The sequence below is a fragment of the Brienomyrus brachyistius genome, chromosome 16 (genome assembly GCF_023856365.1).
Source record: "Brienomyrus brachyistius isolate T26 chromosome 16, BBRACH_0.4, whole genome shotgun sequence".
NCBI lineage: Eukaryota > Metazoa > Chordata > Actinopteri > Osteoglossiformes > Mormyridae > Brienomyrus > Brienomyrus brachyistius.
The window spans coordinates 5763166-5785269 of NC_064548.1; the positions used below are offsets into that span (position 1 = coordinate 5763166).

At 43.5% G+C, this 22104-nt stretch overlaps 1 protein-coding gene across 9 annotated transcripts in view; it reads left to right on the top strand.

Moving 5' to 3' along the window:
* LOC125710026 (low-density lipoprotein receptor-related protein 1B-like) overlaps positions 1 to 13280 on the top strand; it is a 339401-nt gene extending 326121 nt beyond the window's left edge. For 6 of the 9 annotated variants that reach the window (XM_048979177.1, XM_048979178.1, XM_048979179.1 and 3 more), the window contains 9 exons: positions 4112 to 4273; positions 5376 to 5550; positions 6358 to 6462; positions 8442 to 8555; positions 9531 to 9607; positions 9994 to 10084; positions 10170 to 10320; positions 11420 to 11494; positions 12084 to 13280. In XM_048979177.1, coding sequence (XP_048835134.1) covers positions 4112 to 4273; positions 5376 to 5550; positions 6358 to 6462; positions 8442 to 8555; positions 9531 to 9607; positions 9994 to 10084; positions 10170 to 10320; positions 11420 to 11494; positions 12084 to 12224 — 1091 coding nt within the window. In that variant the 3' untranslated portion in view covers positions 12225 to 13280. The remainder of the gene's footprint in view (positions 1 to 4111; positions 4274 to 5375; positions 5551 to 6357; positions 6463 to 8441; positions 8556 to 9530; positions 9608 to 9993; positions 10085 to 10169; positions 10321 to 11419; positions 11495 to 12083) is intronic. The other 3 variants (XM_048979183.1, XM_048979186.1, XM_048979181.1) reach the window with 2 other exon arrangements.
* The last annotated feature ends 8824 nt before the right edge of the window (positions 13281 to 22104 follow it).

The following is a 22104-nucleotide window of genomic DNA, read 5'->3' on the forward strand; positions in this document are numbered from 1 at the left end:
GGAGCCTTGGGTGACTTTGGGTAGTCTTTGGTGACTTTGGGGAGCCTTGGGTGACTTTGGGTAGTCTTTGGTGACTTTGGGGAGCCTTGGGTGACTTTGGGGAGCATTAGGTAGCCTAGACAAGCATCAGGTAACCTCAGATAGCCACCGGTAACCTGGAGCCGCATATCCTGGCATTGCCTCCGGTAACCTTGTGAAATCTCGGGTAGCTTTGGGGATCCTCAGGTAACCATGGATAACCTCAAGGAGCCTCAGGTAGCCTCGGGGAGCTCTGGGTAACCTTGGGTAGCCTCAGAATTTATTCAGATGAAGTTAACAGGAGTTAGACAGTAATTCTGACTACTGAAATATGAATGAGTTGTGCTTTTTAATTTAAATTCAGTGTTTTTTCCCTCAGTTTTAAAGAGTCACTGTTGTATGTGCTGCTATCAATTTAATTAAGTACTGCATCTCATGTTCAGTGACGGTTCTCTACACTCTGGCTGTAGTGTGATGCTTAAATGCTAATTGCTAAAATGCTTACAAATATGGACTGTATGTTTTTCCCTTTGTTCTTTACTGGTGTTCTGGTATAATAATGTGTACTGTATCATGCCAGCAGCGGCTGTTAAAGATCATCGCAAGCATCAGTACTCTTCGCTTCCGGCCACATTGCTCCTATTATTCTCCTTGGGTTCTGCCAGGTTAGAGAGGCAAGGGGTGTGGTTAGAGAGGTGTGTGTGTGGGGGGGGAGGGTGCGGTTTAGAAACGTGCCAATCATGGGCAGGGAAATGGTGCAGTTAGGGAGGTAGAGGTCATGGTTAGGGGGGGCTGCAGTGTGGAGGGTGCTGTTAGAGAGCTGAGGGGTGTGGGCTGGTACACCTTATATTTTAATGTTAGATGTTAAAAATGTGCTTTGTTCTGAATGGACTCTACTTTCCATTTTTGTAACTTGAAAACACATTAAGGATCCAAATATTAGTTTAGCCTGTACATAACAGGAAGGTTTTCATAAACAGGGATAACATCTTATCTACTGTCCTCAGTTAATGGGTCACGTGTCTTTAGACGAAATGAATAACAAATGCTTATTTTTATTATTAATAGGTTACATAGGAACCCAAAGATATTTTTTCATAATAAAACGAAGTAGCATTAAAATATAGCTTAATGGAATATATAATGAAGTGTTTGTCTTGGACGACTACAATGTGCCCAGATGGAGTGTCATCTATATGGCAGGATAAACCAGCTTGAGATGGTTGAAATCAGATGCTTCAGAGCCCCTCTGATTTCGCTGTGAGCTCACGGTGTATGTTTGTGCTGCGGGAATTCAAAGGAGGTCTGTCTAATATCAGAGCTCAGCTACGCTCCTTATCAGACACGTGTTACTACATTATTACCCAAATGCAACTGGATTCAACTGGCTTCATAAACATAAGCAGACAAATGGGAGGACAGCGGAGGGCATTTAAAACCTCCCTTCAGGGGGGGCGGGAGGGGGCAGGGTATCCGCCTGACAAACAGGGATCAGTGAATGTTGGTGGGGTCACAAGACACAGTGTAGCATACATCCAAAAAATTTGTCGAGCTCCCCATCAGAAGAAGCGTAATGTGCCCCGATCATACACCCACCTATTAATGTCAGCATACTGTATCCATTATCCTCAGACATTCACTCATCCTTAAGGAGGTGCTTCGCTGGCCTCCTTTTCGAAGATGATGTAATCTGTAGTGAACAGCTGTCACACAGAGGCACTGTAACCCCGTTAGAGCGACATGTAGGATGCGGATGTGCCATGTGGACAGGTGAATATCACTGGTGGACACATTTCGCCTCGGGCTGTGCTGCTGTTATGCTCTAAAGGGTAAAGCACCACTTCAGGACACGCCGTGTCACACGTGGACAACTTTTATATGCACACTGTGTTGTGTTAGACAGTGGAAATTTTAGATGCTTTCAAACTGAAAGCTAATGCTCTGTTTGTATTTTCATTTTGATCCAGAGCTATTTATGTTCAGCGGTTATCTTCAATAGTGTCGTTGGGTATTTATTGGAGCCCTTCAGGTTCAGCACCATGTGGAAACGTAATCACAGGGCCCTTGTTGAAGCCGTGGCCCCGTGATCGCGAGTGCCCACCAAAACCTTGCTTTTGTTGATTTGTTTTGCTGACTGTTCCACCTAAAATTGGAGAGGATGGTGAAGAGACAATTATGGTACATGACCAGGTTGTCTACCCAACTAAATCAGTCAGTAACAATAGACCCTATTGTTTGCAGTTCAGAGTATAGTCTGCATAATGGGAAATGTAGAGGTGGGTAACTCGTTTCGACCAACCAGTTGAGTTGAGTCACAGGCAACTCAACTGGTTTGAACTTTGACACTCTGGAATTACACACCTCTTGGGAAATGGGTTAAAAATGAATTAAAATATTATGTAAATGCAGTGATCGTAGGTTATTTAGCCCACCATGCAATCTCACCAGCAGACAAATGACGACTTATGGCAGAGTGAATGTGAAAGGATAAGTCATCTAGTCGCCATACAGCCCTCTCCATCCCACCGTAGCTCTGCATTTTCACCATTGTACAGTTGTAGAGTTTGTACAGTTTTTATTTTTTATTTTTTTAATCACCAATCTTAATGTTTTGTAGCCAGGTTGACATGTATTAAATGGTCACAATTAATATGTTCATGCAAGAATCTCTGTGCTGATCTTATATATTTTGGGCGTAGCTTTCCATGTATGAGCGCTAAAAAAAGGAGTAAAAGTAAAAAATAAAAGACATGAAAACAATCGCTAGATTCCTTAACCCTTTGAACCGTGTCCATTTTTGAGCGTTTTTCTATGCCTTTGATTTTAGGCTTATTGCATTGTATGTACATGAATTAGCCAATAAGCTTTATGGTTTTGCTTGCTGGACATTCTGGGCTACTCAGGTACTGTATGTCAGAATTTGAGGTGTAAATGCTGACGCTCTTAATGCCATACTTTTTATTGAAATTTCTCAATATTTAGTCTCACCTAATGCCTCGTGCTCATTGCTTCCGGGATAGGCTCCGGACCCCCCGCGACCCAGTAGGATAAGCGGTTTGGAAAATGGATGGATGGATGGATAGTCTCACCTAATATAAAAAAAAATTGTAGATGTTTTAGATAAAATCTTTTAAGATTATAATAATCTTAATGTTGAGATTCGAGTCTCTATGGTGTGGGAGTTTCATTGGCGATCTTTATATGACTTAGTATTGTGAAGGAATGCATAGTGCCAGGCGGAAATGAATATCTTTGATTTTGCATCCATTTGGTAACTTGATGTTATCTGATAGACACTAGCATGGTTTTATTTTTATTTTTTTATTTGTAACATCTGAAAGAAGTTGAAATGAAAAAGCATTGCTTATTTTATGATCTAGTAGATAAGCACAGACATAAAAGACGGTTTTCGACTCTAATGCTGAATGTTTATTGCTATTTCTATGCCTATATAAGCTGATTGGTAAATTGAATTTTGAGAATGAAACTTTTAATCGGCATTTTGTCATCAAAGAACAAACCAACACTGTAGCACGTCATTGTGTTTACGCATGGGAGGTGTTCCACGTACATGATCGGTGTGTTCTGTTTGAATTGCTTTGACGGAATTCAACTTCAATATACAAACATTCATATACAGACTTTTGTGATTGTTATGGAAGACAGAGAAATTGTCTTCCTAATAAATAGAATGCTGCATTTTGTATATATATATATATATATATATATATATATATATATATATATATATATCCCCCCAGAAGAGTAGTACGTCAATCATTGTGGGCTTTGTTTCCTGTCTAATATAAATAATATCAATATTTTACAGATTATTGGGAGTGCATTTTGGTGGAAAGTGTCTAAAGTATATGCCTCATGGTGCACAGGATTACTGTGGAATACTTTAGCACACAGCATTGTCACTTGGACAGATTGAGGAAGCTCTGTCACTTCCATCGATATGCAGTTCATGTTTGTGTCTTACTCCTATCCAAAGTTATGAGCCTGAGATAAATGGGTGCCAAGATAAATGCATTTAAGAGCAAACAGGTTTGGGGTGGGGCTTGTTGTGACGTGTTGTGGTCCTCTGCAGGCAAGCCCACCTGCCGCTGTGCCCTGGGATTCACGGGACCATACTGCGAGAGGCGAGTCTGTGAAAACTATTGTCTCAACGGTGGCACCTGCGACGTGAGCCAGGGCAACCAGCCCGTGTGCCGATGCCTGGCTGAGTACACCGGCGACCGCTGTGTGCACCGTGAGTCCCAGAACGCACCCGTCTACACTGCCTCACTGCAGAAGTCACAGCGCTGGCAAGCAGACAGACTGGTTACGTGGTTGGTTGATTTGGATTAATTGATCGATTTATTGTTGGTTGGTTGCTTGGTTGGTCATATAACCTTCTCCCACTGGTATTTATAGCAGTACGAATAAAGGACCAATTACTGAGAAAATATTTCCCATCTCAGCTCTCTTTTCCACATCAGAATCCAACATGCTTCCTTTAAATTTTATTCATGAGTCACGCCTAGAGTGACGATGAGCTATTTTTGTTTCTTTTTTTATTGTGACACCTTTGCCCGTCTGCCGCTTTGTAATGTGTGATGACTTGCGTTATTCAGGGTTTGACGAGTAGCTTGTTCTCAGCGTGGAGCATGCATCCATAAGTGTGGCACCCAGTCACCAGTGCACAGGGCCAGGGTACACCTTAGATAGGATGCCACTTCACCACAGTTAACACTAACTTGCAGTCACACCCCAGAGGAAATTTACAGATGCCAGATATCTTAACTGCATGCCTTTGGACTTCGGAATTCCTGCAGGATACCTCCAGTACATGAGAAAACAGGCAAAATCCGCACTCAGAGAGCAGCAGTGGGACTCCAACTCCCATTCCTAGAGAAGTGAGGCAGCAGTGCGGCCCACTGGGCCTCATGCAGTCCAGGAGAGTAATCTTTGAGGATCCACACCATGCTTCTGCCTATTGTTAGCTCTTGGTCAGCTCACTAAGCTGCTGACCTTTCTCATCAGATTAATGCCTTTCTGATGCTTTTTCTGCTTAGTCTGCAGCAAAGAACACAACTTCTTTTTGCCTTTCTGGGATTTTTTCCTGTAATGATACCCTTTTGCCATAGTTATTTACACTTTGCAAGTGTAATTTGAGACTGTAAGACTGTAATTTCCTCTTGAAACTATTAATGTCATTACATTATTAAACACACTGGGCTGTTGATGTAATGCATTAAATGCAAATGATTAAGTGCCAATATCTTCATATAAAACTCCAATTAACGCATCGCAATACCAAACGCACCTTCAGGGTGTGATGGGTCGCTGACATGCTTTGCATTCTGGGACAGACATCTGCCACCACTACTGCGTGAACTCCAAGGCATGCACGCTGTCCAGCAATGGCCATGTCGAGTGTGTCTGCCCGACGCGCTATGAAGGCAACAGGTGTGAGCTTGACAAGTGTCTACGTTGCCATGGCGCCCCCTGCGTTGTTGACCATGATGCCGGCGATGTGGCCTGCAAGTAAGTGATCCACGGTTAAGCCGGGCCGCTCCTGCTTCTCTCATATGACCTGCGGTGCATTAGTTGTTTCTGGGCCCTCTGGTCTCGCCACCCCTCCTCAGATGTTTCAACAATTAAATATTAGATAAATAATACTGTAGCTAGTGAGCAGAGTCAGAAGATCATGGCTAGCTAGCTGATTAGCAATACATTCTGCTTCAGCATCTCCTAAATAAGCAAGAGGTTTATTTAATCTTTGGTGTAATTACTCTTTGTGGCCCCAAATGTCAGAGGGCCCATGCAAATGGGTGGTTTGAGTGGTGATAAATAGTGCCGCTGACGGAGAGAGATCCTCGAACCCTGGAATGCAGTCTGCTGTTTGGTGTGCAGGATTGCTCACATAATCACTGCGTCCAACACATTATCTGTACTGTATGTAAGTATTATGGAGTACATCACTGTCATGGAGTGATGTCATTTCCTGCGTGGATTACTGTCTCTGCTTCTTTATCGTGAGAGTGAGGGAGATCCCCTTTATACTCTATGTTTATACTGTGTTTGGTTTTATTTGGTTCAGAGCCAGATGTTGTCATGCAGAAACGCAGTTTAGGCCCTAATGCCCCAACTATATTTTCCTAAAAATGGATGAATAATATTGAATTTCACGTGGAACATAATTCAGAAGGCAAAAAGTGATTCATGGATCAACACCCTTTTCTGTTATTTTTAGAACAAAGACATGAACAAAGAGGTCCCTGCAGGTGTTCCTGCACTGAGCTATGTAGAAGGTAATGCTCTTCCTCCCCCTGCTCCTCTGTCTCCTTCCAGCTGCACTCACGGCCGAATAGCGTCAAGCTGCCAGCTGTGTGATGGTTACTGCTACAACGGCGGTACCTGTCACCTGGACTCGGAGACCCACCTGCCGTTCTGTCAGTGAGTAAATTACTCCTCCGGATTCCATGTGCTTGCATTTCTTCCCCCTTGGAGCACACCCATCACTGGTCCTTTAGTGTAATATCTGCAGCTACTTTACTCCAAACCAGACCACAAAAACAGGGATTTCCTGTAGGTCCCCCATATGGGAATGCAGCAATGATCCATTGCACACAAACAGGGATTTCCTGTAGGTCCCCCCTAAAAGAATGTAGTACTGCTCCATTGCACATAAACAGGCATTTCCTGTAGGTCATCCATGAGGGAATGCAGTAATGCTCTAATTAACATAAACAGGGATTTCCTGTAAGTCCCTTGTAATGGACCATGGTAATGCTCCAATGCACAGAAATAGAGATTTCCTGTAGGTCCCCCATAAGAGAATGCGGTAATGCTCCAGCGCACACAAACGGGGATTTCCTGTAGATCCTCTGTAAGGGACCATGGTAATGCTCCAATGCACACAAACGGGGATTTCCTGAAGATCCCCCGTAAGGGACCATGGTAATGTTCCAATACACACTAACAGGAATTTCCTGTAGATCCCCGTAAGGGACCGTGGTAATGCTCCAATGCACACTAATAGAGATTTCCTGTAGATCCCCCCCATAAGGGAACATGCTGAAGCTCCTTTGGTCAGACATGGGGGCATTATTAGTCAGTCACTTGGACAGATAAATATGCATAAATGCTTGTTGTTTCCAAGTGGAACGGCTCTGGGCCATCTTCTCAGAGCACTTGAAACTTAAAAAAATGGAAACTTGAATAATCTTAACCCAGTTTATCCCCCCACACACTCACTCTTTCCCTTTAATATAACAAGAACTTGAATTTACGCACAATTGTAAGTTTCTGTCTATCAGCTTCACTCATCCCATTCAGACAAAAACTCACATACATTAAAATATTTGTGGGGAAGCTTTGATGGATTACAGCTTTATAAAATGACAGAAGATCATAGGCATTTATCAGCCAGATGATAACTGTAACTGACTGCATTTGAGTAAAACTGGTGTTTAATTGCAGATTAATTAAAAAAAGTGAATACACCAATAAGCTGTATTTGGTATTTTGATGATGCCTTTTAATATTGTTTTTTAAGTGGTTACTGAGAAATATTATTCAGTCCTAATTATAATAGACACTGCAGGATAGAAATTGCCATTTTTTTTAAATCATGGGGCTTGCAGTTACAGTGGGAGCATGCGGCACATTTCTGCAGCTCTTGCCGTACTGTACTTATTGCCTGACTCCTGTACGTATTAAAGCCATAAAAACAGTAATGAGAAGCATGAAAAGTTCCCTTTCGCGGTTCAGGTATTTGCTAATCAGCTGCGATATGTGGATTTAATCCTTTTTTCTGTGTGTTGTCTACGACTTGCTGAAGAGGACCTTTACCTGAATTTTTGCCCTCCCCCCCTCAGCATTTTGTGTAAGCAGGAAAAAAAATCACCAGATTTAAATGACAAAGTAAAACTGCGGTCAGTGGATTGTGTTGCGGCTTGTTGGGCCGTGTCATGAAGCTTTAAAAGTCAGTGTTATGACTTTGTGTTATATGCCCAAGGCAGCTGGTCGGTAATATGAACACGGCTCTCAGATAAGTCTTTGAAGCGTTTGACCGCCCATATGGCATTAGCGGTGTGATATTGCATTTGCGCCCAGGGAGGTATTAAAGATGGGGCCCCTGTGTCCTCCACCTCCTGATGCTTTTAGATCTGTAGGGTCTGTTGCCGTCTCCTACACTGCCTTGTCCTGGGGTGGGAGAATAAGGATGTCGGAAAAGCAATGGCAGTTGGTAGCTTGTTGTGTTTTTTGGCAAATGAAACAATACTTGGACAAAATGTTAGTTTTCTCCTTACATTTCGGTTGGCCCACCTCTGCCTTTGCTGCGTCCTTGGCGCTGTGAGCTGGTGGATTGTGAGAATGTGTTTTTCCTTCATTTATTTCTCCGTTTTGTCATCCCACTGCAATTCCCGCAGCTGCACAGCCGGGTTCAAAAGCCAGCGCTGCGATGAGCGGGCGAACCCGTGCGATCACTACTGTCAGAACGAGGGGATTTGCACGCTAAACGCCTTTAAAAAGCCTCGCTGCAAGTAGGTCATAGATAGGACCCAGATTCCGTTCCCATGACCATAACTGTAACCCCACCCCCGCCTCTGCTAATGCCCTCCCATTTCGGCGATGTCAGCTCACGTTGTTGTCGTCTGCTCCCCGGCCTCGGATCCCGCCTCCGTCAACGTGCTGCTCATCTGACATTCCCACTTTGCAGCATATCTGCATCCCATTCTGCTTCCGGGCTCTTCTGTGATCTCCGTCTTGTCGCCGTGGCGTCATTGAGCCCGAGTGGGTGTGTCTTCGTAGTCTCCTTGCTGCTTCTCTACACGGGCATTCGTGGTGTCGCCCCATGGATACCCCACTTTCAACCAGAAACCCTAGTTAGCAGCACACATGCCCTTCGTGGAATACGACATTCCGGTGTTTTCCTTACAGCGGCCCTAGCAAAGCCGTGCCCTGCCCTCCCACTCCTGATGACGAGCCGGATCTAATCACCCTCGCTAAGACGTACATTTCATTAGCTTCCTGATTACCTGTGCTTAATGCAGATGACCGCCTCCGAGATGCAAATGCTCCGTTATGTAAATGTGATTACACGTGGCTCAGAGCCGGGCCAATATAATCGGCCGTCCTTACATCATCACGTGGGAGTTTATCTCAGGTGGCGCTCAGTAAAACAATCTGGAGGGCCACTAACATACACTGTCATATACACACTCCTGTGCTTTTAATTAGCATCATATGTCACCTACAGTGTAGTATTTCTGAATGCAGAAATAACAACGTTGGTGTTTCCCAGGCTCCATTGTTTACAGCTTGTGCTCATGGACCTAACACTCCAGTTTCCATCCCCCAGCGTGGTGGCATGGCCGCCCCACTGCCGGCCGTCACCCCTCTGTCTGCCGTTCTTATCGTCATCAGCGGATAGGCCGGCATATCACCGCATGCCTTGGGGATTTCCAGGAGGCCGTTGTAACTCCTGCCAACTGTGCCTCCCGATTGGCTCATTTCAGGTGTTCCGCCAACTGGTCAGGCACCCAGTGCGAGAGGCCCGCCCCCAAGAGCAGCCGATCTGACGACTCTAGCGGGAGTGAGTACCCGGGAGGGGGCCTGCACGAGTCCCATGGACTTTACCTACCAGCCACTGACCTTATATTTCTGCATGTGCAAGAATTGAGTGCTGGCTCAGTCATAGCCGGTGTCTGTTTTGCTTCTCTCCTTGTAATGTTGCATAAGTAAGAAACAGGGACCTGTCATGATCCTATTAGAAATTCAATCAACATTCACGGGTTTATTGTCACATGTACAATGAAGAGTCAGTTCAACTATGCAATGGAAATCTGCCCCAGTAAACAAATTCACCACAAAACACAAATACAAATCTAATTAAGGTACTTGCAATAAGACAGAAAGTATGCTACCATTTAATCACAAAGCATATGTAGTAATTGTCTTGTCACCTTTTATACATTGCAGGAAGTATTGCAATCATTGTCCCCCTTGTGCTGCTGGTCCTGTTAATCACTACGGTGGTGGCTGGTGTTTTCATCTGTAAAAGAATGCAGAGGTAAGGCTTACGTGTTGCACAAGTCGGACACCGCGCCTTGGTGTGTCTTGTTGCCCTGGTTACGGTAACCAAGTCACGTTTACAGGGGCAAGAGAGTTCAGCGGCAGCCGATGTCTAATGGGGGCATGAATGTGGAGATCGGCAACCCATCTTACAACATGTACGAGGTCGACCACGACAACCACTCAGATGCCGGGAGCATCCTGCATCCCAACTTCACGCTGGACCCTCACAAGGTGTGTAAGAATGCCGTCTCTGTGGTGAAATCAGAGCATGACTGCCGTAGAACCAAACACTGCTACTGAACAACACAGAGACAAAATACGGTACCATAGAAAATGTAGCAGTAATGCATAGCATGTTCCATGTATATAAGTTAAATATAAATAATTAATGAATAATAATGATGTAGTATTATCATATAATTTATATGGACTACCTTGTTCAAGATGGGATCTAAACATTTTTTTATATTTTAAGCATGAAATAAAAAAAAAGCTGGCATTGTACTGATGCTTTGTAGATGCACGAGTAGCATAGATGCCAAGATGTGTCTCGTAAGAGGACAGACAGGGACAGAACTTCTATGCGTTGGAAGCCATTAGCACCATGGGCACCACAAAGTCTTAATCAGAACATCAAAACTTATGTGAAATCGAGCTACACTAAGCTTTCCTGCCTGTTTCAGATGGAAAACCAATGATTGTCCTTATCTCACGTTGTACTTTTCTGCCGCTTTCCCTAAAGCTTCTCTTGTTCTCTCCAGATAAAAAGTTTACAAAAAACGGAACGTGTTAAGGCTTTGACTGCCTGCTGAATTATCAGCCTGCTACCATTTTCCTTTCCACTCTTGCCTCTCTGCTGACATAACTTCATTGCCCGCTTGTGTCCCCCTGCACCCAGCCGGACAGGAGTGCCTTACCTGAGACCTTTATGACACTCTGGGGCACTCGCTCAGCCTGACACTGATTTCCATAACTTATTGAAAACTAGACGGTGCCCCCTCACAAAGTTTCAGGCAGCAGTGGGTGTATCCACACTTACATAATGACTTACCTGCCATAGATTTACACTGCATTTCCTTGCTTTAATGCAGGAAGTTCTTATAGATGGGTTAACACAGGCAGTTTCTGAATCCATAGAAGATCCCTGTAAAATGGGGGACCATGTCAGCTTTATTTAATGTCTGCCGGACTAAATGATGCATTTGATGAGTGGCCGGATAATAAGTGAATCCTGCCAGACATGACGGTCACCGTTGAGGACGGTTGGGGTCGTTTGTGGGTGTTTATGGGGAGATGGGGGGTTTTCAGGTGGGTGCGCTTTGTGTTGTAGGGCTGGTGTGTAAAATCCAGCGATTCCCGCAGCCTTCCCATTCACACTGTCCCGAAGGAGCTCATTCCCGGACAGGTGATCTTCTTGCCCCTGCCCCCTCCTGCTCAAACAGCCTGTTTCCGTATCCCACTCGTGTCAGTCACGCCGCCGGTTAGACACCGGGATATGATGTGAACAAACCCAGGTGCACCGCTTACAGTTTTAGTCGTCTGTTGGTTTTAAGGCCATTCCAGTTGACATCCGGAGCTGGAATTTTGCTAACAATTGCCACAGTGTTCTGGTAAATGAAGATGACGAAAGTGGGTCATACCAAGCCGCTGTTTGAGGTCTTCTTGCCTGCATGTGTAGTGCTGTCCTTGCATGAACAGTTTCTGACTTTGTGTCTGTTATTTTTTCCAGATACTCTTTTCTTTACATTTGTTTGCACGGCTCGTTTTCCTTATACTTGACTGAAACTTTTTTGTTGTTAATCAAGCCTCTATACTTTCACGAATAAATAAGACTACGAATAGTTTATAAACATCAGCTTACATAAAAAATGCATGTTGTACGGATGGTGCATTTTGTCCTGAAGCTGGTTGTGGAGTCCCATGCATGCTGAGTGTTTTGGGATTATGAACTGCTGCAGATGCTCACCTCTAACTCCAACGTTGTGCTTTTGCAGTCCATAAACTACTCAAACCCCATATACGCTAAGATATACCTTGATGGACAAAATTGCCGGAAACCGGTTATCAGCATCGACGAGCGGCGAGAGCTTCTCCCAAAGAGACTGGAGGGGACGATTCGGGAGACGGCCGCGTAGACCTGCTTTTACACTCCTCTTTTGTACGCCCTGTATAAATGTACAAAACAAAGGCGGAAATTGAAGATTTTCTAAGTCCTACCAGGAGGATCCCTTTTTCCTTTTCTTTTGCCAACAGCGTTGCCATTTGTTTTTGTTAGCGTGCTGACACTTATGGACTTCTCCATTTTTACCTGTTTTTTTTCCACAAAGAATATAAATACTGCACTATATATATCATAAAAACTGCTGCTGATTTACCTTATATACAAGAGATCAGTTAAACTGTCATTATTTAGAAAGGTGTAAAATTATTTTATAATTTCCTTTTGCGTCTCTTTTTCATCAAAATGGATATACAATTTTTTTTCCCTTTTTGTAGCCAAGGTTAAATTCGTCTGGTTCACTTCTTAAAGGCAAATATCGTATGTGTAACCCGTGTGTATTAACGATAAAGGTCACTCTCTTTTTCATCTGTGTGCGAGCTTATGTGGACATTTTGGATCACCAGCAGAGGTTAAACGTATCTTAATATCTGACGGTAATGAAAGAAGTCATTACAAATTAATCCTGTTAACACAATTTTTTATTTTACAGATTTACTTTCCAAGTATACTCTATACATTCAGCCTTTAGTATGGCTGTCAAATTCTCACTTGTTCTTCATTCTCCTCCTTGTGAACCTGTTAATTGCATATTTGTTTATTAGTATTTTTTTAAGAACAGCAATTATTTTGAAAGTGCATTTATTTTATATTCCTTTTTATTTGCGGACAGCACCAGGCTTCTTGCACAACATGACATATGTTCTGTTATAATCATGGGCAAAACTAAAGATTCACACATTTTCTGCAGAGGCTGCACATCAACGGATCAAACTTCATTTAAGCAGAACCCCTATCAGCTGTCTCTACCTTCACGAATGCATATAGATTTAACAGGTTTTATAATTTTATATTTGATTAAATGTCAACTTTGGCTGCTTGTATTTTGAAAAAACAATGTAATAAATGTAAGTAATTTTATACAAAATGTACACCAATATTAAATAAAAAGGTTTTATTGCTGTTGACACTATATGTTACAATTGTTAAATTATATTGTTAACAACATGTCACTTGAATGTTGTGCTCTTGGCCAGACTAAAGGAATATGAACGTTTATTAAATACAAAAATGGAGCATAAAATGGGACATGAATGGGAGAAGGCACTCAGAGGTCCTGGAAGGGCTGAGCGAGCACTGTGAGGTCCCGGAAGGACTGAGAGAGCACTGGGAGGTCCCGGAAGGGCTGAGCGAGCCCTGGGAGGTCCCGGAAGGGCTGAGCGAGCACTGGGAGGTCCCGGAAGGGCTGAGCGAGCACTGGGAGGTCCCGGAAGGGCTGAGCGAGCACTGGGAGGTCCCGGAAGGGCTGAGAGAGCACTGTGAGGTCCCGGAAGGGCTGAGCGAGCCCTGGGAGGTCCCGGAAGGGCTGAGCGAGCACTGGGAGGTCCCGGAAGGGCTGAGCGAGCCCTGGGAGGTCCCGGAAGGACTGAGAGAGCACTGGGAGGTCCCGGAAGGGCTGAGCGAGCCCTGGGAGGTCCCGGAAGGGCTGAGCGAGCCCTGGGAGGTCCTGAAAGGGCAGAGCGAGCACTGGGAGGACGCCACATTCTAGCAAATAGTTAGGTGGGGTAAATAAAACATCGCCACTAGCTCAACTGTGCAGCACCCCTGTCCTATGTGCGTGAAGTATGAATTTGGCATCAAGTTCTTCAAAGAACTTTACAAAAATTTAATTTATTATAAAGTTATCCATATCTTCTAGGGGAAATTAAAGGTGTGAAAAATCATTTGTCTGCATTTCAAATTCAGCATTTCAACCCTTGCCTTCATCTGGGTCATAAGATATTCTGTTTTTAAAAGTGTTTTCAAATCTGCCTATGTATGTTAAATCCATCCATCCATCCATTCATTTTCCAAACCGCTTATCCTACTGGGTCACGGGGGGTCCGGAGCCTTGTATGTTAAATGTGATCTAAAATAACCTTTTAATAGTTCTCCGGTTGACCAATCAGCACCTTTTATAGCTGGTCGACACATCTTGTAATAACTCACTGGTGTGCTAATGTGCCGGGGCCCTGGGAGGGAGGTGACAAACACATTGTCATTTGAATGACAGCCTGGTGCTGTTGGTAAGGCTCAGGAGGATTCCGCTGAACTGTGATTCCCACCTGGCAACCCCCACGATGACTGACACCTGTAAAGATTTCATATCACACACTCCGAATGTGCTTTTACTTCATCTTCCACCAAAGTGAATAATTTTCACACTGTGAGTCAGTGAGACAGGAAGAGGTGACGGAAATTTTTAAAAAAAACAAACTGGTTTCATGCCAGTTTCCTAATAAGGAAATCATACTGTTCTTTCCACTCAGCTTCCACATGAGTACCCATAAATAGAAAAGATAAATGGTTTTGGCCAGAGAAAAAATTATTGAAATTATTACTTTGGAGTAAATGTTCTGTAACACTTCATGCTGCCATTTGCTTCCTTATGGGCCATCTCAAATTCTGCTGGGGGGGTGGGGAGGTCCATGGTTGTAGGGGCATGAACAAACAAGTTTTTTTAGTGGGCAACAGGAGACACCTTATAAACAGGAGACAAACACTCCCAGAGGTACTGAAATCAATGCCATAAAAGGAAAATGGAGCAAACAGCAAGAAAATCGAGCACCATTAAGCATTTCAGGCATGTCAAATGTCAGACTTACTCTCTCAATTCCCTGCAAAGTGTACTGGGGATCGTCTCCTGTATCAGTTTTTATTTTTTTGAACCACATCCTGCTTATTCCAATCAAGGTCCTGTCAACCTATCATGGATTCAGTACCGGTGTCTTCTGCATGGGACGGCAAGACATGGGTCTGCCCCCACTTGACCCACGCATTAAATTGCTTTTTCTTAAGGACGAAATGTGAATAGTTTTGAAGCAGAGAAAAGCAAGGAGCTACATCATTCTGTAAGTTGAATTCTGAAGCATTCTTGCATGTTTGTGTAGCTTACATTCAACGACTAAGGAATGCTGTATCATGATAGGCGTCCCACTATTAAATTACTCCCATGTGCTACATTGACAGTCTGAGAACAGTATCTCTGATACGAATGATAGACACAATGTTTGACCTTGTTATGGAGAAGAGTGGGATGTACAGCCTTATGTATGCCTCCCATAAGGCCATTCTGTTCCCAGTATTGCAACTGTAAGTCATAGTATATGGATCTTTATTTGCTGTCAAATTCTGAACTTTCTTCTGTGAAGTCAGAAAGAAGCCTTGCTGTGATATATAATAAAACGTGTTTCTTTATCTGATCTTGTGGCTTTATGGGGTAATGAAGCACTTAAATAGGTAGCTAGGTAACACAGAATGTGCTATCACAGTGCAAGCAATGCAATGGGCACTTGAGCCTTGTTTAATGGATTCTGCAGGCATGAATCTTGCTCCTGGTTGCTTTGGCTTACATTTCAGATAAATCATTGTCAGCCAAATAGGCTGGGAAAATATTGAGTACTAATAGAGGTCAAAATGACTTATTGTCTTTGTTATTGTCTTGTTGTCTTTGTAATGCTCAAAATGAATGTACTCCTCAGTGATTTTTTTTTAAGCAGAGAAATTTCCATGTTTTTCGTTGTTAATATACATATCACATAGTCATGTTCAAGATTTTGGAAATTTCTTATCATTTGAGATAAAAGTTCTTGAAATTGGTGTTTTGTAAGAATGAAAAATGGGCACGCATATGGATCTGAGAAACTCTGACAAGGGCAAAATTGTGATGGTTAGATGCCTGGGTTAGAGCGTCTACAAAACGACTATGATAGAAAGGTCAGAGCACACAGTGCATCGCAGCTTGTTGCGTATGGGGCTGCATAGCCGCAGACCACACAGAGTGCCCATGCTGACCCCTATCCAAAAAGGACATGTGAACTTCAGAACTGAACCACAGAGCAATGGAACAAGGTGGCCTGCTCTGATGAGTCGTGTTTTCTATTACAACATATGGATGACCGGGTGCATGTGAGTTGTTAACATGGGTAAAAAATGGCACCAGGATGCACTATGGGAAGAAAGAAAGCTTGGCGATGCAGTTTGATGCTCTAGACCAGGGGTAGGGAATCTGATCCATGGAGAGCCGGTGTGGGTGTTGGTTTTTGGGATGACCTCTCAATCAACCAATAATAAAGCAGCGATTCTCAACTCCAGTCCTTGGAATCAACTGTTCCTGTTTGGGGCCATCCCAAAAACCTGCACCCACACCGGCTCTCCATGGATCAGGTTCCCTACCCCTGCTCTAGACAATGTTCTGCTGGGAAATCTTGGGTCTTGGCATTCATGTTGATGTTACTTTTACATGTACCCCCTACCTAAACATTGTTGCAGACCAAGTAATCCCTTCATGGCAATAGTATTCCCCAATGGAAGTGGTCTCTTTCAGCATGATAATGCACCAAGATGTCACTCTATATTTTAAAAGAAATATGCATTTTTAAATCCTGAGTTAATCATGGTTCTGCTGGCAGGTTGCTTCCAGGTTCAAAGGTTCCATGGCAGAAATACAAAAGAACAAGGTGAGGCAGGAGACACTGGGGGCGACCAGAAACCAAACAGGAAGAGGGTGGAAGCAACTTTCTAATGCCAGAGATGAGCATCTACTTATCCGACAGTTTCTCATGAATATTAAAAATATTACTTTACAACAAGACCATCCTTATAAAGGGTTTATGAATGCTTTATGAATGCTTTATGAATGCTTTATGAAGGCTGCAACATTTTTTGAGTGACTACCATGTATATGTGGCAAAAGGAGGCTTATTGTAAAGCGTTACCAAAAAAATACTATAAAGGACAGTCAGTATGAATTAACTGGTCATTTGTAACACAGTGCTTAGCTCGCTGCAGTTATTTTGGGGGGGGCAGTTGGACACTGATTGTCTGGAGGTCACCCACACATAGGATTGGCCCCTGTATCACCTGCACGTTAAGGCCTTGGAAAAGCGGGGGGCGGTACACATGATACAACCATATTCCTGAGGTTTACACACACTCTGACCTCAGCGAGAAAGGGGGGGGGGGGGTGCACATGTCACACAGCCATATAGCCAGTATCAAACTTCTCTCATACTTCACTCATGATGACTAGAGAGGTTCCTTCTACATGCTGGAAGTCTGACCGCCTTGCCAGGGTGCTCCATCCTAGTGCAGACCATGAGTCATAACTCACTCCTAACAACCGAGCAGGTACAAACCCTGTTATCCCCCCCCCACCCTCAGCTGAACTGCACAACTCCCCATCTCCTCCATGGCAACTGCTAGACAAGTGGCCCAATAGGGCCAGAGGGTCATTGCTTTTCCTCTCCATTATCCACCTGTATGGGACGTCAATAGGGCCCCTCAAATTGGATTTCTAATGACATTCATTTTCAATCAGCCGCACACTTTCAAAAACCTGCCTGATAAATCCCTCGTGTGCCAAACAATTAGCGTAGCGTGTCCAAGGAGGAGCACAATACCAGCCCCAATATCCTGCTTCCCGGCATTTAAAATGTCACCTATTTGCCAGTCAGATGGGGTTTTGTCCTTAATCTTTGTCTCACTGTACAGGCCGCTCCTCCATCTGAAATCTAATGCTGCCCACATTAATGTCTGTGCCCAGCCTCAGCTCTTCCTGCTTGCTTCCGTTGCATTATATTAGAATGACATAGAGATAATCTGCAGGCTGACTGCTGGAGAGAAAAGGATTTCTGGGTGAATTTAATAGGATTATCAAATTGGTAGGCAGTCATGAAACAAAGTTGATGCAAAATGTCTTAATCGTCAGGTTAGCAAAAGAGTCAGCTATGACTGGCAGGGAGATTGCAGATGATAATCGTCTCGGCAATAATGGCGAGCAGCTGCCAGCTGTCAGAGAGCAATGAATAAAAAAGAAAGCCCAGGCTTTTCAGGGCATCAGAGTCTCATTAGGTTACGATCAGCAAAGTTTGCGATTTAGGGATTCTGTAAACAATGGTTCACATGCCTGCTGGAAAGCATCATAGCTAGGAGATAAAACAAACCATATTAAACAGACATGCACTATAGATAAGTACCAACAGTGGAATGATACAGAAATATACTGAGGTTCTGCAGTCTTTGTCATCATTTGATGCCCTCCAGTCAATAACCATATTCCAGAATGTTCCATTTTCCAACAGGGCCTGCAGGCTTCCCGAAGGTATGTTCATAGTTTGGATGGTTCAGTCTATCCACCTTGTTACTAGCTGCTCTCTTAGTCATTTACCTTCAACCTTTCCAAGCATCACGGGCTTTTGTAACGCCCTGCGTATTTCTCATAATGTGCCCAGTGTAAGATCACTGGTCCTTTGTGTTTCAAATGAAAGTATAGGCTTGATTTAATCTCCCCCTTCCTCCACCCCATGCTGTTCAAGGGGTGCTGGGGACGGGGGATTAGGTGATGGTTTGCTAAGTTCACACCACCTATACAACTACATGTGCCTGTAGGATCAAGTCAAAAACAATTTAATTACTAAAATTTTATTTTATGTTTTGTATGCATTTTACTTTAGTCAAGCAAAACAATTTCTGGCACCTTAAAACTGCCCATAACGTGTGATTCAGTATGTGCCCTGTGCTGGAAAAACATCAGATGGATGGATGGATGGATGGATGGAATAGATTTTACTTTTGATCTGTCTCAATCACGATGAATTTTTTGACCAGCATACTGTTATTTTTACTTACTGTAGTGTTATGGTAAATGATATTACATGACAAAACAGAAATCTGAATGAATAGCACAACTATATAAAAAACTGTTTTTACACATAATTGGGTTTAGGTATGTTTTAACCTAAATCTACATTAAGGCTCCATCTTCAGGGAAATAAAGAGGATTAATTAAGAAACCTGGACAACAGTGCCAGGCAGGCAAAAGCTGCTCCACCCTTCACAACATACGACAGCCAATTAACTGCAGGAAAGGAGACTGCAGGGCTTCACACCCCTGCTCCCATGGCCAATCAGGTGACCTCAGGGAGCACTAGTGGTCGGCAGAAGGTAGTGGCCCTTCATTACAATGTAAGACTGTCTATCACCGGAAAGTATAATGGAGCAGTGAAGTATCTCGTCTTCACTGCTGGATCTGCCCTGGAGGACATTCACAGGCAGCTCTGCCTCCATGACCGTGGGTGTGCAATGAGCTTGTAAAGTTTAGCTCATCTACTGCACGGCATGATTGGGTTTTTCTCTCTGGTACACGTTTTATGTTAGTTTTGTGCTGAGGTTCGTGATTAACTAATTAATGATCTGCCCACTTGTTTATGGAAAACCAGCAACAAATTGTAATCGCTCACGTCTGATTCCTGATTAATAAATGCACAAATCGTTTTGTTACAAATGACGACATTTCCATTTTCAGCTCTTTATGTGATTGCAGGGAATGTGGAGCACCAATCAGTGTCACTGGCAAAAGACAGAAGACATTGATTTGACAGAAAGATAAATGGCAAAATCACATTTATAAATGAGTGAGCTATCAATCTCATTGATTATTATTTACTATAGGCAGCAAAATATACTTTTGTTATAGGGTTAATACTGTCAGGCATTAAATAACCTAATTATGTTTAGAATGTAATTAATGCAGTTAATATCTTGAGACTGTGACTCAGTACTTCAGTGAGTGCTCAGAAGCTGACAAACGAAGTCTAAGCCATTCAATGACCCAGCAGTAAAATCAAAACCTATTCATTATCACATTTAATACACAAATATAGAAATATAAAGATGTAAACGCCAAACATACTGTTCAGGTTTTTGGTTGCTAGGCAGTCAGTGAATTTATTCCAAAGACCCAACTCAATAGATTCGCAACAACAAAACATCGAACACATACACTGCCCATATCCAAAAATGTGCCTTTTACATTTGAATTTAGTGGTGTTGAACAAAAAAAAAAAAACAATTTAATTTAATTTTAGTCACTGTGCTTTCATGTTCCAAAAGGAGCTATAGAAATCTGGTTTATGCCTTTTTTTGTGTGGTTTCTTGTTAACAGCACATCATAATTAATATGTGTCTATGGCTGATGGACAGACGACCAAAGCAAACAGGATCTTGTGTGACCAAAGTGCCGGCACACATGATGAGCACCGAAGCCTCAAACTCGCAGCTGATTTCCTACAGCGAGTGCGATGTCCAACAGCGTGTCAGACGTCGTGTGTCTGTGAAGCATCTCCATGTCAGCACATGCCAAGCTCGAGACGGAGCAGAAATCAGCCACTGGCATGACTTTCTGGATCACACCGTGATGGGCGCGTTATTGAATAATTGAGCCGGAACTGTTTCCCGACACCACCTCAATAAATGCATCTTTTACGGAAAAGAAAACAATATTCTGGATTTATTTTAAGCCACGGCAAAAGCAGATCTGTACAACCCAGCCTGGGCAAATGGAGAATACGGCATGATTTTTACCGCTGGGCCCACGTCACCATCCACTAGCTGCTTAGAATCAGAGGTGCACAGTGCTGGTGCCCAGATGCCTCTGAAATCTCCCATGTCACGACACTTTTCTAGATGATCTGTAGACCTAAGCTGTCATGGTTGTGTGTCAGGATCCCTTCACATGTATGTATACAGCATCACTAACAGAAAAGGGTTTCTTCCCCCGTTTTATGGTTGCGGTCTAAAATAGTAGGTAGGTACCATATTCGAAACTTTTAGACCCAGTCTGATAATTACTAGCGTAATTACACAGCCCCGCTCCGGCCCATCTGGCCAATGTAAAAAATTAACATGATTTGTCCACTGCTGAACGGAATTCACATTTTGGTCCCGTTCTGCTCTTAATTTGGTAAATACACTGTTGTGAATGTCGGTAGTGTCACCGATGTGGCCTGGCCAGGTTTCGCTCTGCCTACACAGTCTTTTTTGTTAAGGTTCATGTGGAACAAAGTGCTTACAGCTTCTGACCCCTTTGAACTAAGCTTTGGCAGTGGAATGCTGCTTTCTCCTCTATGCCTCAGCTCCGATTGTCCACTGCTATACAGTTCAATTGTGAATCTGAATATTTCTTTTAATAACTGAAATATATATGCTCATATTTACACAGTGTTTAACTACTAATTATCCATCCATCTACTAGACACTTATCATGGTCAGCGGGGTGCCAGTCCATCACAGGGCAGGGGACACCCAGGGCGGGGTGCCAGTCCATCACAGGGCAGGGGACACCCAGGGCGGGGTGCCAGTCCATCACAGGGCAGGGGACACCCAGGGCGGGGTGCCAGTCCATCACAGAGCAGGGGACACCCAGGGCGGGGTGCCAGTCCATCACAGGGCAGGTGACACCCGGGGCGGGGGTGCCAATCCATCACAGAGAAAGCGACACTCGGGGCAGGATGCCAGTCCATCACAGGGCTGGGGTCACCCTAGATGGAATGCCAGTCCATCGCAGGGCACTTGCTACAGGTAATAATGGAATTGCATTTAGTCAGACTGCATGTCTTTGGGTGGTAGAAGGAAAGCCACATTACATGGGGAGCACATGCAAACTGCACACAGATACAGCAGATGTGGGATTCAAACTGCCAAGCCTGGAGGTGTGAGCCAAAATGCCACTCTGCTATTAGTTACGTCAATGAAATCTAATATTTTCAGCTTGCCAGTTTGAACATTGTATAAAGGGGTTTTAATTGTACTCTAAAGTAATTTATTCTGTAATGAGGTGATATTTTTAATCTTTCAATTAACAGACTTATAAAATTAGACTGAGACCAACTTAAATTTAGGATTCTGTGCTCAGTAGCAGTTGATGCACAATGTGTGCACTCCCAAATTCCCCTAGCGGATGTAAATCATGGCTTTGT